At 44.1% G+C, this 19,006-nt stretch overlaps 1 protein-coding gene across 11 annotated transcripts in view; it reads left to right on the top strand.

The window, feature by feature from the left end:
* Dclk1 (doublecortin like kinase 1) overlaps window positions 1-19,006 on the top strand; it is a 293,883-nt gene that overhangs the window by 195,161 nt on the left and 79,716 nt on the right. For 6 of the 11 annotated variants that reach the window (XM_041659043.1, XM_041659045.1, XM_041659042.1 and 3 more), the window contains exons 5-6: window positions 4,843-4,959; window positions 16,896-16,990. In XM_041659043.1, the coding sequence (XP_041514977.1) occupies window positions 4,843-4,959; window positions 16,896-16,990 (212 nt within the window). Of the gene's footprint in view, window positions 1-4,842; window positions 4,960-15,764; window positions 16,076-16,895; window positions 16,991-19,006 lie in introns of those variants that run through there. The other 5 variants (XM_041659052.1, XM_041659047.1, XM_041659046.1 and 2 more) reach the window with 5 other exon arrangements.

Below are 19,006 nucleotides of genomic sequence, written 5' to 3'. Positions count from 1 at the left end.
TTCTTACCATTATAAAATGTAATCCCAATGGAAAAAAATAGCTGAAAACTTAAACTTTTACCTGAAAAGCTGCTGGAGGACTCTCTCTGTCACCCCCCCCCACACACACACACCCCTACACATCTTAACCCCACAGCATTTTTTAACTGAGTTTATTCTGACCCTGGAGAGAGAGAGCAGCGACAACAGAAAGTCACTCAAGTAATTTGTTCCTTTTCTCTTTTTGTTATCCACCCCAGGCCTTCAGAATTAGAGTAATCCCCAACAGGACTCAGGGAGCCTCAGTTCTACCCTGGGGGCAAGGGGCATGAGATTTGAGATTTTCAGGCTTCTCGGTCCTCACATTAATACTTCCATATAGTTGTATGTCTCGAAGTCAGTTCGTTATTTCTCTTTTATGACGCAGTGGACAGTTTGGTAGAAAGTTGGGTTTAGTATCTTGTGGTTGTTTTCTGTGTTTTGTTTCCAAGGCAGAGTTTCTCTGTAGATTTGGAGCCTGTCCTGGAACTAACTAGCTCTTGTAGACCAGGCTGGCCTCGAACTCACAGAGATCCATCTGCCTCTGCCTCCCGAGTGCTGGGATTAGAGGCGTGTGCCACCACCGCCCGGCCTCATCTTGAGTTTCTAACTAGTCTCTTGCCCCCCTTTCCGTGAACCATACTCACTCACTCACTCATCTTCTCCTGGCCTTGGTCACTGATACAGATTTTGTCACAGGATTTTGTCACAAACGGAGAAGCAGATTAAGTCCCAATGTCAATCACATGGAAATGGAGATAAGAAAACAACCCCCCTTGTGGCTTGTGCTCTGATGTGCATCCCTTAGCTCCTAGAGGGTTGGCTTTTCTCACGTGGAAAGTGTGTGCAGGGGATTTAGACGATTACTGGGAGCTCACACTAGTTCTCACAGGACAAACATACACCAGGTCTTATTTGCTGAGCAGTTTTTCCGTGTTCTCTCCTAATCCACATGCTAGTTAGCACTCAACAGATAATGGAGAGAAGCAGAGTAATACATGAATATTTCTCATTGATTAACAGTACGGCATGGATTGTTTAAAACATACTGAAATTCCTCTATTTGCTCCGATCAGACCGAGCTGTCTGAGTCAACAATCTGATGTATTGCTGGTACCTGGAAGAATCCCAACTTAGTGTGACAGGGTCAGTTCTGTTGTGCTGGGAGCTGGAGTTACAGCCAACAGCTCTGGCCCCTGTGGCAAGCATGAGGGATAATCCTAGAACCATCATTTGAATTCGTAGCTAAAGCTCAAAGGCGGCTAGTATTAACAGCCCATGCCATCTGGTAACTCTGTGGTCTGCCCACTCACTCCGGCTAACTAACAGAGCTTTCCAAATAATTATTTTAAATTTATGTGACCTCCAGACACCCATGACCTTAAACAAAAAAGCCCCAGTCATCCTGCCCTCGTTACAGCCTTGGCTCTGATTTAAAATCAGAAGGAGCCATAGTTATTTAACAGCGATTTGTTGGGATAACTAAGAGTTTTCAAACGCTGTGCCTTATGAAACAAAATTAGCAAAAATAAAACAACAAAAAAAGCATCACTACCATTTGGAGCCGCAAGCTCCAATTTCGTGTTGTTCAGCACCCTGCCTGCAGCCTCAGTGCCTGGCACACAGTGGGCACTTGATAAAAATGTACCTGGAGGCATGCCCGTGGACCAGCCGCACTGTGCTGATTCAGTTCAGTTGTTAACATGCTGCCAGAAGACGGGGCAGATGCCCAAAATCTAGGACGAACTCCAGAATATATTGTTAGTGGTGAGGACAGAGTCCTCGGCTAATCTGAGGTTTTCTTCTCCGGCTCCAAAGCAGAGCTTTGTGAATTACAGCCTCCTAGGACGCACACTAAGCCTTTGCATTCCCGCATCGTGTGGATGAGCCCACTGTTTCTGGTTATGTCTTCAGCGTTGCACTTGCTTCTTGGTTGTTCCTTTGACTTTGTGTTGATAGGCCCCTAGGAGAAGTTTGTTTTGTTTTGTTTTGTTTTGAATCTTCTTTTAGGAAACAATTCCTATTGTGAGCCGAGGCTCCCTGGGTGGGCCAGAGCAGTGCCCACAAAGTAACCACTGGGAGAGATTGGACTGACACTGAATAGGTCATAACCTTGATTCCTTTCTCTGTTCTTTTTTACTATGAAGAAAATTCAGAAGAGACCACACATACTCATACCTCAAAGCAGGGTTCTTCCTTCTTCTCCTCTTCCTCCTTGCTGCTTCCTCCCTCCTCTTTTCCCTTCTCTTCTTCCTTCTTCCTTCTTACTAAATCTTTTCTCTTCTCTTTGCCTCCGTTCGGTGTACGAGGCTCTTCTCTGTGTCCTAGCTATTGTTTTTAGTCTCGTGGCACTGATGTTTCTTATGCACACCTGTTTCTTTTTTACTAGGCAATGGCAACCACCTTGCTCAAAGTAGATCAGATAAAGAAACGTATTTTGAACTTAAAAAAATGATGAATTTCATGCATAGGGAAGTATAATTTCAACATGAAGCTGGCCATCAGTGGTTGTGAATCCAGACCACAGAATTTGGAATTGTGAATTCTTAACTTAAAAAGGTATAATAAAAATGAACAGGTTAGAAATGTGTATGTGTGTATGTGTGGGTAGACATGTGCTCCTAAAGATTAAACCCAGAATCTTGAGACTACTAGGCATCCCCCAGACCCATTCTTCAATTTTTAACTACTACTCTTGAAAACATTTGAAAGGTTAACATATTTCAACAGCTGGCAGCAAAGAGAAATGTTACTAACATCATTTTATTCATAATAAGCTAAAGAATAAAATTTTGATGTATAACATGTATTCATGCAAGCTAAAAAGAGAGTCTCTCAATCTCAGGAAAGCAGAGGCCATTGATAAGTCATTGCAAAAGAAGAAGCACAAATGATGGGTATGTGGGCAAAACAAAATCTGCAGCATTACCAGCAATAAAACCACTTCAGGTTTTCAGCAATGATAGCTTAATTTTGTTCAGAAATTTTCCTACAGGGGATTGTAAGGGGATGCACAACCACCAGAAGAGGTCAGGAAAGCGACCATGGCTAAGAAAAGCATGGTTTGTGTGAGACAGCTGAGGACCAGAGCTTCTAAGAACTTACAGGAACTGGGGAGATGGCTCAGCAGTTCAGAATCGAGTTCCCAGCACCCACATGACAGATCACAACCCCTGGTAACTCCAGATCCATGAGATCCAGTTACCTCTTCTGGCCTCCACGGGTACTGTAGGCATGTGGTGCACATACTGGCAAGCAGATACACATACACAAACACATAAGAGCAGTCTTTTAAGAAGACATTTAAGAGAGGTTACTTACCTTACAATCCATCAAATTCACTCACTCAGCAAATATTTTTGAGCCCTTCCGATGTATTCTTCTAGTTACTAAAAGTTGAATTTCAAGGACAAAATATTTATGAAGTCAATGATTGGCTCACTAAATGCTCATTTACTAGGGTGCTACTAAGGTATTACAGTAACAAAATGCTGAAAGCAGTTTAATTTAAAGTTTAAATGCTTAAGTGAGTTAGAATATTCTATATAGTAAGATGCTTGACAGCTACAAATGCCAAGCTAAAAATGCCCACGAATTAGCTTGCTTTCTGTAACTGTGATAAAGGCCAAGACCAACTGCAGCTTGGAGAAGAAAAGGTTTATTCATCCCATTCATCCCATCATTGAGGGAGGCCAAGGCAGGAGCTCAAGGAGGCCAGGGACCTGGAGGTAGGAACTGAAGCTGAGATCATAGAGGAGTGCTGTTTACTGGTTTGCTGCTGGTGGCTTGCCCAGCTTGCTTTTTTATACCACTTAAGACCAGAGGTGGCGCTGTCCACAGTGGGCGACACCTTCCCACGTCAATCATCCCTCAAGAAGATGTACCATAGACTTGCCCTCAGGACAAGCAGCAGAGGCATTTTCTGAAGTTTGCTCTTCCCAGATGATTCTAGGTTGTGTCAAGGTGACAAAAAAAATTAACCATTATTGAAGTGAGAAAAGGGCTGGCTACAGGCCAATATGTAGATTAACTCCATTGTTAATTAAAAAATACAAATGAGTAGAAAAATATTCTAGCACTTTCAAAACTAAGGCGTCATTTGATCACGAGTTATCAGGTATTCTTAATATATTTTACATCTTTCTATCTAATTGATTATCATTTCAAAAACACGGGCTTTAATTAACAAGGGTGCATTTTTTTTAGAGCAAGATAGTGCATATTTGCATGTCATAATTAATCCAGACAGTTCACTGAGAGAAAAATAGGAAATTCTTCATTATTTCCAATACGTAGCACTGAATTTAATGAGCATGAAAACTGAAAACTTAAAAATAGAAGAGATTGTTTTTTATCCCCACGGTTGGACAAATTGTAGACACAAAGCAAGCTCTGCAGCAGGTTCCCTCGGTGATGTGCTGAAGGTCATCGTTTCCTTGTAAGCAGGACGATGACACCCGGTTTCCATGGTTACCCACATAGAGTTCTCACACATCCTAGGTACACAATTACCCCAGTAAGGACCCCAGAAACAACACTGGGCCTGGCAAGTGGGCGGAATCTTCCATCACACTTCTTGCTTTGTAAAAGTGATCTTTCCTTCTAACGGTTTTCTTGGAAGAAAGAACTCATGGTAGGTAAATTTACAAAACCACCAATAACTGAAAAGATCCATGGAGAGAGTCCCAATAAAAGCACCCCTTTATCAGACTATTCAAAGTTATTCATAGTACTATTGTAAGTTAGGTAAGTTATTTGGAGGCTTGGAGTGTCCCCGACGTGGCTGTTTCCCAAACCTCACGTGTCTTCTCATTCTTTCCCCAGAATGTCGCGTGGTGAAATCCACTTCATACACCAAAATAGCATCGTCGTCCCGCAGAGGCACAACCAAGAGCCCAGGACCTTCCAGGCGAAGCAAGTCTCCGGCCTCCACCAGCTCAGGTAAAGGCACTACAAGCCTCCCAAGCCACTGCTGGGCCTCTGACGCAGCTGGGGGGATGTGGAGCGAGAGTGTGAGGTTCTCAAGCAGGCGTCAATTCTGCTTTATAATTTTAGAACATCTTCGAGCGGATGAACAGATTTGCCCAAGTCTAGCATGTTGGCTGTAAGAAAAAAACCTCAAACTTAGAAAAACACAGTTATAGAGACTCAGGAGATACAGATTTGCTCCAAATAGAAGCAGCTCACCAGCTGCTACAGATTCTACCTGGCTCCTCGCTCAGGGTCTAGAAATTTCCACTGGGGCGTTGGTTCTACTTGGAGCTGGCTTATGGAGGGTTTCCAGTTTGTCTTTGCTGAACCTAGTTCTCATGTTTGTGACATTGGCCTGGGTTTCCTTCTATGGCTCTGGGGCTCAAAGCAATGAGATTGGGACTGGGGAAGACCTGGCACTGTAGTGACCCTGGCTGGGTCAGTCTTAGAATGGGCTCGATGTGGGTGTTGGAAGTGGCTGTTTCCTGGGATAAGGAACATCTCAGCCCTGTCATCATCTCCTTTGATCGCTTTAATTAATTAGTGTGCATGCATTTAGGTTGCTTTATGTATGCTGTTTGCCGTTATAACTTCTTATTATTGTTTACGGTTTTATACACTTATATATGAATTTCATTCATTTTTACTTCCCACTTCCTCTGGTCTCAAGATAGACGCCAGTCAGTTAGAAGGTGTTGACTTTTGGTCTCAAGTATAAAGTCTGTTTCATTGTGATTGAAGGGATATAAGCTGTGATAGAAATTATCAATGGAGTTCAACAACATGGCTGGTTTCATGACAGAGCTCTTTAAAATAGCTCGCAAGACCTTTGCACCAATGGGAGGCCTTTTCTGGCTCCAGGCTAGTCCAAAGGGAGCTAGTTGCAAAAAAGACCAGACTTGGCTGCCTAAAAGATGACATTAATGGGCTGGTTCTCTGAGACTGGCAGTCCTGTAAGACTCTTTGCTCTCCTGCTGTGGCCTTCAGCATAACCAGTCAGGACTAGGGACTGGGAAGAACATGACTGGCCCTTGTCAGCTCACAGCTTCTTCTTGCTGAGTGTGGGCCTAGGCAGAGAGCTCCTTGCTTGCCATAGTTCATGGAGGTAGGATAGACCCTAAATAAGACTTTTCTAAAGCACAATGCTTGAAGTTTTGAGCTCATGAGCATTGCTTGGGAAGAGGTAAAGTTTGGCAGGGTGATTTCCATTCCCTCAGGGGCTAAGGATATGAACCTGTGCTTTTGAAGTCTTTCAGGGTGTTTCAATCAAAGAGTCCATGGTTGCATCTCAAGCAACAGTGGAGGCTGTGGTTCTTATTACCACCACTGAGAATATGTCCGCCATATAGAGCCTTGAGCATCATTTTAGACCCCCTGACTCAGAAGCTCTGGAATGGGGCCAAGTAACTGGAATTTCCAGAACCCCCCAGGTTATTCTGATGTCTACATAAGTTTAAGTACCACTGGATGCTGGTGGGTGAAAGGAATTAAACAGAGAACTCATTCGACTCTGGGTAACTGAGGAGGAAAGGCACGGCTTGCTGCTCTTTCTCTCTTGACATCACAGGGATGGATTCCTGTCTTCATCTTTCTTGTAGACAAGCTGCCATTACTGTTCTTAGTCCTCACCACCATAGCAGACCTCTGGATGACTCAAAGTGTACTCAGCCTTTTTGCCGTTGGATAGCCTAGTTAGACACATGGAGATGATAGAATGATTCTGCATGATTCCGGATGACTTAAAGTGTGCACAGCCTTTTTGCCATTGGATAGCCTAGTTAGACGCATGGAGGTAACAGCATGACCCCGCACCTGCTGCATTTCAAACTCCCTGGGAAAGTTTAGCTTGTCCACTGTCTGGCGACAAACCTAAGGGCCTAACTTCAAATCCCTATGACCCACATAAAAAATACAGGCATGCCGACATATGCCTGTGACCCTAGCACTGGGGGACAAATATGAGCAGATCTCCCAAGCCAGGTGGGCAACCAGCCTTGTTGAAACAACCTAGCTTCAGATTCAGTGAGAGGAGGGTACCTAACATCACACACACACACACACACACACACACACACACAAAGAAAGACTATCATATGAACTGATTCGATTTAAATAAGGAACAATAGGGTTGAGTTTGCCTTCATATTGTTTCATAATGTGGAACTTATGAGAAATGCAGAGTTGCGTAACTTGAAACTGCACTGGGATGTAGACCTTACCTTGGATCTTTTCCAAGAACATTGGTGCTGGGGTAGGAGATTTGTTTTCGAGCTTTTATTCTATGGAAGAAACATAGATACTTCTTGTCTGGTTACACATTCTGCTTTGAATCTCTGTCTTCATAGATTATCATGGCAAACATAACTGAGGGTGTCTTGCAACCCTCGGGTCAAGCATGAGTGAATGCACCACCCCCACTTCAGAAGCATGTAGTCTAAAGGATAGCTGCTCCCTGTGTCTGCAGCTTCGCCATTGTCCCGTTCAACCAACCATGGGTCAAAAATACCCAGGAAAGAAATTGCTTCTGTACAGAATAGGCAGTTTATTTTGGGGTCGTCATTACCTAAGTAATATGATAAAACCACTGTTTATATCCTGCTTATGCCTCGTTGGGTATTGTAAGTAATGTAGAGATGATCTACATGCATAGCTATGCATAGCTCATATGCAGATACCAGGCCAGTGTGTATGAGACTTGAGCACCTATAGATTGGGGTATTCATAGGTAGAACCAACCAAGCCTCCCCAGGATCTTGAGGGACAGCTGACTTGCCTCTGTTGTATAGAAACACTCCTGGCCACAAGTGTTCAGTAATGAGCAGACATTTTCTGTGAAGGTCAGTTTGCATGCTAGAGAGGAAACGCCGTCGGAAGGGAAAAGCCTTCGCCATGAATGGCTCCTCTGACTGAAGCCCTAATCCATATGCCCCAGGCATAAAACTTACTTATAAGTGACTCCAGAAATCCTGGTCTTTTTATTTATGCTATTTAAATTTTACATGTTTTATGGATATATAAGATATTTTATGCAACATATGCAGAAAAGACCAGATTCAAAGCTGAAGAAGTGTCGAGAATTTTAATCAGCTCTCTAGACTAATTTGGCAAGTTCTTTTGATTTCTATCAGATGCCTTCAAAGGCAGACCGCTAGCTATTAATCTTAGCTCTCCCCTTTCTTTTAGGCTGTCTGCTTTGTATGAAGGAGCACTTCTGCTTTGAAGCTCCAACAGAATTATTGGGGATAAAATTCACGAAGAACCTAATGGTTCATCCCATGTGTTTCCACGTTTTCATGTATTTAAAATCTATTCCCATACTACTCTCTTCTCACCCATTCAGCCTTCACCCCCAATGCGGTCCCTAAGGATAGTCTTCATAGCTCTGAACCAGTACCGTGACTTAATGTTTACTTGGGGATAGCGTACCAACTGCCTTGTATAATCCTCCCTGTTAATGCCAGGTTAATTAGACACTTCTGAGTGTCTGCCACGTTTCAGCATGCCTTAGGCCCCAAGGAGACAACAACAATTAAATTACAGTTCTTGCTGAAAAACTCATTTGTATTCTAGTGTTGGGGGGGAGGTGCTTACTGTTACAGCATACTAAGTGTCATGTACTGATGGCCCAGAGGACAGAGAGGGTAAGCATCGTTAACTCATTCAGAGTACCAGGAGTCTAGGATTTATAAATTGGCACTGGAAGAATCTTGCTAGGATCCGAAGGGCCAGGAGGAGATTTTCTCCGGAATAAATGACGGCACAAAGCCACGGAAGTCTAAGGAACAGTTGTCAGCCCAATCAGGAGCTGAGCAAGGTAGCATATGTCTGACATCCCAGCACTCAAGAGGCTGGAAGAATATGAGTTTGTAGCTATCCTGGTCTACCCCATGAGACTCTCTGGAAAACGAAACCACCCAATGGAATTCTGGGAAGGTCTGCAAAACATAGCATAGTTGAATGTCAGAGTGCACAGGCCGTGGGGCGTGTTGCCTGTTGTAGGTCTTAAGAGATGAAAGAGGACTTTAGAAGGGCTGTCAAAGACCACGGCTGAGTTCAACAACAAAACACCGTCTTGGCTCTGGAGGCTTCTGTGACCACTCTGGGACAAAATTAGCAGAAGAGACCTGAAACCTTGTTAGAAATGGAAACTTCAAAGGAGCCGTGAACCAGTGGATTTATCCAGATGTGAGGGTGAGAACAACTCAGATTCCGTTTGTCCGGGAGGCAGGGGTAGAGTTCCACTGTAGACAAGAGAACGGGTGATGCTCTGGAGATGTCAGGAAGCAGGAGTGATGGTCTGAGGAAGGAGATTTGAGCTGACAGTGTAGCGATTACTTAAACAATAGAAATGTAAGAATCTTCTGCCTGGGCCATACAGAGATTTGCAAAGATGAAAATGGAACCCTCGGGAACATCTGCCATTCTGAGAGTAGATCAGAGGAATCTAGAAAACTGTGAGAGGGAAGAAATAGCCTAAGGTGCAGGAAGCTGGAGGTGGAGGGGAACACAGAGGTGAGCCATTCTGGAAGCCACATAGTAAGTAGTTCCACAGCAAGGATGCAACTGTTCAAGCAGGCAAGAGCACACGGCCTTGGGAGCTTGCCTGGGAACCTTCTCCGTGATTTCATGATTAGCTTGCCCCAGTCTGGCTCCCAGGCTGAGGTGGAAGAATATGCTGCCTCAGTTGGAGGCGCAAAAGGGCTTCTTGCCCTCAGCCATGCTGACACCTGATGCTTGTGGTACCTAAGCCACTCTCTAAACCACAGTTTTGGATCAACTGTTAGAAACTCAAAACTTGCATCTTCCAACATATTGGGTCTGTGATACCTTCTGGTGAATGCTGACTGCATGAATGCACTGAGAAACACTGGGAACTGTGGAGGTACCCTGGTATAGTCGCTTAAATGTGTGCTTTAGAATGAACTGGCAGGCTGTGTCTCTTTTCCTCTCACCGCTGGCTGCTCCTGGTGATCCCGCCTTCCCAGTAGATGGTCTCTCTGCAGTCATCAAAGCTTGATCTCACCTATGAAGTTAGAATTGGGAAATTCTAATTCTCGGTCTAACCTAAATTCTAATTCTAAATTCCAATTTCCACCTAAATCCCAATTCTAACCTAAATTCTAATGCTAAATTCCAATTTCAGCCTAAACCTTAATTCTAACCTAAATTCTAATTCTAATTGTAAATTCCAATTCCAACCTAAATCCTAATTCTAACTTAAATTCTAATTCTAAATTCCAATTCCAACCTAAGTTCTGATTCTAAACCTATTGCAGCTCCATCTTTGCTTTTCCTGAGTCAACGTGCTTTCTCATTCTTCTTCCCTACTTTACCCTGATAATGTGGCAAGCCATGGACGCAGGGCTCAGAAGGAGGTTCTGGGCAGTTATTGGGTCCTCTGTGCCATGAAGTCAGGGGCAGTCTAAGGCAGCTAGAGCCTCACTTGGACACCCCACCCTGGGGGCCCCCAGATAGACATGCGGTTGCCTCCACTTCCTTCACCAATGCTGGCCTTTTCCGTTCCAGAGCTAAGGGATTTTCAGTTCGGAAGACAACAGGGAAATGAATTCCACTTGTGCCCATGTAGCAATTAAACCATAAAGGGAAGGAAAGGACAAACTAGAACTTTTTGTCATAGTGAGCAGCTTGAAATGTATATATGCAGTCTGAAGGGAAAACGGAACAATAACTGTTGAAGCTATCACTTGGACATTTAGTTTTACTTAGAAAAAAAATCTATATAAAGCTGCCTAGTAGCTCATGCTATAATCTTAGCCCTCAACAGGCTGAAAACACGAAGCTCACATTCCAGACCAGCCTGAGCTACTTAGCAAGGTCCTGCTAAAGTAACAGTAACAATTTAACTTTTTCCATTGTAAATCATGAAATTATAAGTAATATATTCTCATTACTAAAACATTTTTCTAGTTTTTTAATAATAGATTTTTTGTACTCTGGTGAGATGCTGATAAAAGTTTCTAATTGACTTCTTGTTTAAAAGTAAGACAAAATTATCAATAGAAATACTTCGTTAAAAAGATGTTTTTTTGAGAAAAGTCCTGCAGGTTAAATGGAGCTACAGGCACTTTGCCTTCCACACCGTAAACATCTTCAAATGTGCACACAACCGTAAGAGACCATGGAAGCTTAGTTATTCTAGCCGGCAAGGCTGGAGGATTCTAGCTGAGGCGGTAGTAAGTATGGAGAGGGTTTGATGTGCAGTTTCTTTGAACATCTCTTACGCTGTCGAGCACCCACAGTGGTTTATATTATTCTCCGTCTCTCCTCCCTCTCTGTCTGCCTTTTATAGCAGCATTTAGGTCTGTGTTTCCAGAAAAGGGAAGACAGATCAAAGGTTGTGTGCACTCTGATTCTGGTGCAGAGAACTGACTGGGACAGAATGGGAAGCATCTAACCACTGATTCTACTTGACAAGACCTTTGTGTTTTAAAGTCGTGCGTGTCTGTTCAGCCGTCTGTGTCCTGCTGCTCCTGGAGACACACAGACACCCTTGGTTGTCTCCTGGATGTACTTCTCAGCCATTTTCATCACTTAGAAGAGTCCCTGTCTCTGTAGAAGTGCTGGGTTTTCTCCTCCCCATTTCTCATTTAAATTCCTAGAGGTGTGCAAGCTCCAGTGTGTAGTGCTTCTAGTTGAACACCCTCATGCCCTTTTGCCTCTGCTGGGTCTTCTTATATGCCCAGGGTTTCCTTGATTTTGCTGTGTATCCCAGGCTGATTCAAATACTATTCTCCTGCATCTGTTTCATGACAGCTAAGTGTGTAGGCTTCTACCATCACACCTGACTTTCCATTGCTGGCTTATTTTACTCTTTGCCAGTTTCATGTGTGTGTATGATGAACGTTAGTCATTGTCACGCCATTGCTCTCTGTCATCCCTCTCTCTGCTAAAACCCTTCTCCTCAGCCAATCCCCACCCTGCTTCCGTATCTTTCTATGTATGTGTGGCCCGTTAGGTTAATTAGTGCTGCTCGCAGGAGTGGGAGTGGGAGTCTGTTTATTGAAGCGTGGAAAACTTATCCATGTGACTGAAGAAAGCGACACCCTTCCCCCTAGGTAACCAATAGTCTCTCAGTGTTGTAAGGAGAGCCACTTGTTTGTTCCCGACTGCTCAGCCCCAAAATAATCACACAGAAACTATATTACTCAAAACACTGCTTGGCCAATGACTCTAGTGTATTTCTGGCTCACTCATCTCTTATACTAACTTATCTCCATTATTCTGCGCATTGCCACATGGCTGTGGCTTACTGGGTAAAGTTCCGTCCAGCATCTGTCTCCGGCAGGGGCCGCATGGCTTCTCTAAACTCCGCCTTCTTTCTCCCAGCATTCAGGTTAGTTTTCCTCACCTAGTTCTGTTCTACCCTATCAGGCCAAGCCAGTTTCTTTATTAACCAATGGTATTCACAGAATACAGAGAAGAATCCTACATCACCTCAGGAGGGCTGGGACCTCACAAGACCTTCCATCTCCCATGATGAAATGGTGATGGGCATAATCTAGTGTCAATAAGAGCAGCTACAATGTGTTTACGGGTACCACATCCATGTCATGTCCAAAAGGGGTCCTTTTTGGGCACTCCTCCCTGTCCTCCATCTCTTCCGTTCTTTCTGTCTCCTCCTCTAGGATGTTCCTGAGGCTTGGTATTTTAACCAGTTATAAGTCTCTGCATTAACTGTTACCAGCCATAATAAGAAGTTTCTCTTAGGAAGGTTGAAAGCATTGCCAATCTATGGATATAAACATGACTACTTAGAATACAGTTCAATCATATGTCTGTTTAGCAAAATGATAGATAGTATTGGATTCCCTCAACAGCATACAGTTTCCCTGGCCATCAGCTCTTGACCAGGTTCATGGTACCAGGCAAGAGTTCCTTCCTGTGGTACAGCCTCTCATCCCATTAACAAGTAGTTGGTTATCTACCATAATATCCATGCCACTATTACACACCTTACCAGGCCTGATCTTACTGTAGCTCCAAGGAGTCAAGGCTGAGTGATGACTTTTCTCCCCAGAAGCCTGCAGAGCACCTTCTGACACCATGAAAGGCCATGTCCTAGTTACTTTTCTATTGCTGTAATGAGACTCTACGGCCAGCGTAACTTATAGAAGAAAGCATTTAATCGGGGGCTTGCATACTGTTTCAGAGGCATAATACATGATCATTCTGATAGAAAGCATGGCATTGAAGCAGGAGTTGAAAGCCAACATATTATTAGCAAGATGGAGGCAGAGGAGGGAGATTGGACCTGGTGTAGTCTTCTGAAACCTCAAAGAGCGCCCCCAGTGACACACCTCCTCCAACAAAGCCACACCTCTTAATCCGGCCTTAATAGTTTACCCACTGAGAACCAAAAGTTAAATACGTGAGCCTGGAAGCCATTCACATCCAAACCACCACAGCCTGCTACTGGTAAGGAAGCTTCCAGGCCAGATCCAGATCCAGGGAACCCAATACCTACATTCAGCATTCATAGTGTGAGGTTTCTGCAACAGAGCTTTACCATGAAGTTCTCATAGGCAGCAAGGTCAATGGCAGTAGGCTGGTTTGTTTTGACCACAGTAGCACTTCCTTAACCGATAGCTCCTGGGGAAGACCCCGTATCAGCCCTAGAAATTTTCTTTAATAACCTATAGCTTCTAGAAGGAGCATTATCCCCTGCCATGCCTTTTTTCGTTTCAACTTTTTAAGACTGTATTTAATTAGCGTATAAAAATAGGTCCCCGTGTGACTTTCCACACTTTCTTAATGCTCCACATCCCTCCCGGCAGATTCTCCCAATCCTTCCACCCGGCAGATTCTCCTAATCCTTCCACTCTTAAACCTTTCTTCCTCTAGGATCCTCTTTCCACTTTCCTAACGTGTTCTACCCCCTCCTTTAAACATGGTATCTGGTCATGCCAAAAACATAGCAAAATGTTTACTCAATGAAAAGGAGGAGCCATTTACCTCTCAATTAGTCTTGCTTTGAGATTTGTCTAATGTCATTACCAACTTCACAGGTGAAAATATTCACATGGTAGCTGCTGCCTGAAGCCCTAGGCATCCAGCTGAAAAGAGAAAAATTCGTTGAAGCCTATTTTTAAAAAGTCTCTTCGTTAGTGCAAATAGAATCTAAGACGGTTTAGAAGAAGCTGTGAGTTAGCCAACTGTTTCCAAACCTAAGATGTTTTAGGAACTTGGATATTCAGTAATAAGCTGCCTACAGGAAAGGGTTTTCTACCGTGTACTGCACGTGCTGATTGGTTGGAATGAGACCCTGAATTTATGGTTCCAATTATTAAGAAAATGTAGGACCTTCTGTCTGAAATATTGAAGGAAAAGGTGGATTGAATTCAGGTCCACAGACTTGGTGGCAAAAGCCTTGACCTGCTGAGCCATCTTGCTGGCCCTGCTTTGTCGTTCTAGTAAGGGACAGATAGCCTCATGTCCAGCATTGTCCCCTCTTATCAAGTCTTGACAGAGTAGGAGCTCTGGAGAGTGTTCATAGAATGCACTTTGGACCCTTGGTTCCCTGTAAAATCATTCAAGAGTTTCTCACTATCCTTTGAGTATAAATCGAACTCCTTACCATGAGTCTCGTACCCTGTGTGAGTCCGGTGCCCTGAGGGAAATGAGAACAGCAGTGTAGGCTGTGGACTGCACAGTTTAGATCTCAGCCTTTGGTTTTCAAATTGCTCATTGTCTATGACTCAGTTCCCTCATCTGTAAAATGGGGGTGGGGGAATAATACTGCTTATGTCATAAAGTCAATGAGATGTTTTATCTTAAAGCTTCAATGAGATGATATATCTTAAAGGTTCATACGCATTGACTGGAGTATAGACCGTAAGGCTACGATAAGCTAAGCTACCTACAGCATCCACACTTGCTGAGCAGACGTTTTCTTATGTGGGTTTGCTCAGAGAGTGCCTGCTAGTATGTGTGCCCCCCTCCAAACTCCATCCCTGGCACCCCCAAACACCAATAACAAACCAGAGTCCCTATTGTAAAAAGACTCATTTTTGTGTTTGCTTCCTTTGGTCGTCCCCATCCCTTCCCCTCCCCCTTCCACATCAGTCTGTGTAGCCTTTAAGTATGACTTGGTTGTAAAGCAGAGTCAAAGTGGGCAATTTGAAAGTTAATTTAATAAAAGATGCCCTCCAGCCAACCACCAGGGGCAGCATCTCCTCCCTGGGTGAGTGGGGATTCTGCATCTACCACATCGCTGAAATCTTGGTCTGTTTCCTAGCCCTTCCCATAGAGACCACTGTCTGGGGAGTCTAGTCCCGTAAACCCTAACGGTGGAACTCATTGGATAAAGACAGCCCTGTGGCATACAAGCAAATTAAAACAGTCACAGTTTGCTGTTGTGCTTTGCAAAAATAACATCAATAAACAATCCCCCTCCCCTTTTAAAAAGGCTCTTAAGAGCAGTCTTCAATACATTTCTAAAGAAAAACTACCCATCCGTACGCTATGTGGCATTTTAAAGATCTTTGGAACAGAAGACAAAAGGAACCAAGGAGCTTTCCCCTCCCCTCGTCCCTTAGGGTTTTATGAGAACCCAGTGTATAGAATAAAAGGGGAAAAAAAAGTCACAAACACACAGACTTTTGTATTTCCTCATCACCTGGAACTTGCCGGGCTTTGGACGAGTTACTGTCATTTTCAGTCTTGTTTGAGTCACTGAGCTGCCTGCCCCCAGAGGCGCTTCCTCATGATTCAGTGCAAAGGACTGAGCCGGCTGGGGCTTCCGGAGTGAGGAGTGAGTGTGTGTCTGGTGGGGGTTGCGGTGGCAACGCGTTGGCATGAGGCTTAATTGACACCTTTGATGTAGCCTAAGACAGAACCCGCACCTCCCACTGCCGCGGGGGAAGACGTCAGCCTTACGCAGGAAAAGGCATCTGCTGATGAATCCTGCATCTCATTCAGCCTGCTCCTGAGCAGCCTTAGCTGTCCCTAGCTAGTTCAACTGCTTCCCTCGGTCTGCGGGTGCGGGGCTTGGTCTGAGAGGAGGCTTGGGCTCGGGCTGTTGTCAGGACAAACACTAAGACTGTGTCCATGTTAGAACTCATAGAAGGTAAGTGGAATGCACCCCCGGCTCTCCCCCAGGGCACCCTCGAGGATGGGTGTTTCTCCTGCCTGAGTCTTCTTGTCTCTCTATCTGCAGGGTTGCCAATGAGTGGCAGCCTCTGATGTCTTTATAAAATCATGTCTTGGGTGGAGGGAGGGAGGGGATGCGTGTGTTCTCAGAGGTGGTGTTGGTTAGAAAAAAAGATTTGCCTGCTTCTGAAGCTTCATCGAGGTTTACTGACAGTGTTTTCTACGACTTAAGTGTTGAGTAAAATTCCCAAGTTTGGGACCTGTTGGCAGGCTTTTTATCAGTTCAGTAGCAACCAAGACAAACTGTGTGGGGTTTCTGTGCATCTGTGGGCAATTATTTTGTCCTGTTTGAGGCAGACCCATCAGAATCTGGTTGGGCTAGGGGGATAGACAGGACATAAATGAGTATAGGAATGTGCAAAAGTCTCTGGGAATCCCACCTGGGAGTTGTTTCAACATTTTCTCCCACTGGGCAACTAAACTAAAGACACACACCAAAAATGCCTCAAAGCCTTGAACACATTCATGAATATCTGTCTTGGTTCAAATAAAGCCATCACTGGAAAATTATGCAAAGTACATCTTTTTAAATTATGTAACCTGCTACTGTGTTAAACCCAAGATTAACAGAACAGTGAATGTCTGAGGATGGCTATTCCCTAAAGCTTTGCTTCACGAGTCGGATGATGGGTCTAATTTTTAGCCGATGTCCCTTCTCTGTTTATTTCCTGATGAACTGTCATGAAAAGTTCTTTAATGTGCTCTTTTTCTCTGTGTGTGATTCCTTCTCTTTCCAGTCAATGGAACCCCTGGTAGTCAGCTCTCCACTCCACGCTCGGGCAAGTCACCAAGTCCATCCCCCACCAGCCCAGGAAGCCTGCGGAAGCAGAGGGTAAGGGCATGAGCAAGCCACCTATTTAAGAGCTGTCTTGGTTTCGGTGCGGAGTGGTATGGATGCCAGCAGAAAGTGCTGCTTCTCTGGAGGGAAGGGGGTAAGGGGTAACCCGTGTGCCACTCGCCATTGCTGTGACTCAGGTAGAACCCAGGTCTCTCAGTTTCCACAAATTTGTCCACTTTTAATTCTGAGTAACATGGACCCTTGCTGCTTCTGTTTTAAATGCCTCTTGTTTGTTCATAATGCATTACTTTATTATGTATGCCAGTGTCCTTAGTGTAATTAGTGTCACTAGATACTGCCATTAATCACCAGCCCCTTGAAGGACAGGCACAGCCAAAGGAGGCAGCATCCTAGTGGGAAATTGCGCAGAGGCAAGCAGGGTGGTCCAGAGAAGCTGGAGGAGCCATGAAGCAGGGCGTGGGAAGGTAGGATGCCAGTTTTGTGAATGGACCCACACTGAGCACATCTTCTTGTGTTTATTTTTAGCCTCTCGTGTAATAGCAGAGAAATCAACTGAGCTCAGAGACAAGTGTGTAAAAGTAACTGGATAGGGTGTTAGCTTCTCCGGGTTAAGCAAGGGGGTGACCATTAATTCTTCATCTGGAATGAAAAGACTCAAATTCTCTTCACTCCCTGTGCTGCTCATCCATTCCAGTCATACTAAGGCCAGAAGATAAGAACTGGGAAAGGGAAAAGGGGAAGGGCAACTGGAAAATGTAGATGTGCCCCTCAGGGTCCTGCTTTCAGAAAAGAGGTAGGAGAATATGTATCCTTAGGTAGCTTGCATGATGGCACCCACTGAAATGGTTTAACAAACAGAAATCTCAGAAACCATTAAACATCAGAGTTTTAAAATTTAATTTCTCTTATTATGCATTTAAATGAAACTTCTAAATTTGATAAATTTAAGCTCATCAAATATGGAAGTCCCTCTCTTTCAAGTTTTCTACACAAGTTGGATCTTTAGGCTGCCAAAATCCATTAGCCATTTTTAAGTGGGGGGCCAAAAAGAAATCAGCTAGTCTGCAGTCATTTGAACCTCTTGTCCCAAATTTCTTTCTCTTCTGGTTCTCCTGGTGTTGAGTCACGCTTGTACAGTCTGCTAAAGCCTGTGGTTTATAACTGCTTCTCTAGTCAGTGGTGGGATCGTTAGAGAAATCTGTCTTCTATCCTGAGTGATTTCAGGAACCACTGATGCTGGTGCAGAATTGGCTACATGCATTCACTGTCTTAAGAGATTGTCCTTAGGCGAGGGAAGAGCCAGTGTGGCCATTCTGTGCTCACAAATGCCAGCTCGCAAGGTTCCACCCTGTAGACACAGCCGGAGATCTAGCATAGAGAATGTCTCAGGAGTGTCCTCTCTCTCCAAGTGTATGTGTGCTTCAGAGAACACACCTAGCAGAGGAACCAAAATAGCTTTAGATCCATTGAACTCAGCCTCAGACTTTACTGATCTATCTCAGGTTTAGTTGTTGAGACTAAATTCAGAACGATTGGGAATACTTGCCAGCTTCTCTCTCAAGGTGTTTGACCCCTCCATCTTGGGAGTAAAAAGTTTCGCTCAGTTGTCCTTTACTAGGAAAATGAGGTCAGAATTTGCATCTTTTTCTTCTTAGCTTCAGTGGGATTTTTTTTTCGTTCAACTGAGGCAGAAAAAATTCATCCAGCTTTGTAGGCATTGACTTACATAATTAACACTTTATTGTGGCGCATAAATAATTAGCAGGTGTGGCTCTCTGACAGATTTTTTTCGTCTTGCCATCTAAACCACCGGGTTGGCGCTATCACAGAGGAAGCCAAGATTCTCTCATTTACTTTTAGGAGGACAGAGAGTTTATCACCATCTGAAAACATTTATTAAACACATGTTGTAAGCAGGATACCAAACGCATTCAAAGATGGTTTAGTTTCTAGGCTTTTGAGTTTAGCTACATGTATTCCAAGACGGCTCTGTTTCCAAGCCTTTGAATTTATGGACGCCCTCCATCTCTGTACCATGGAGACATTTCC

The sequence above is a fragment of the Microtus oregoni genome, unplaced genomic scaffold (genome assembly GCF_018167655.1).
Source record: "Microtus oregoni isolate MIOR12 unplaced genomic scaffold, Mior012 000010F_ref0000083, whole genome shotgun sequence".
In the NCBI taxonomy this organism is placed as follows: Eukaryota; Metazoa; Chordata; class Mammalia; order Rodentia; family Cricetidae; genus Microtus; species Microtus oregoni.
This window is presented reverse-complemented; position numbering and strand designations above follow the sequence as displayed.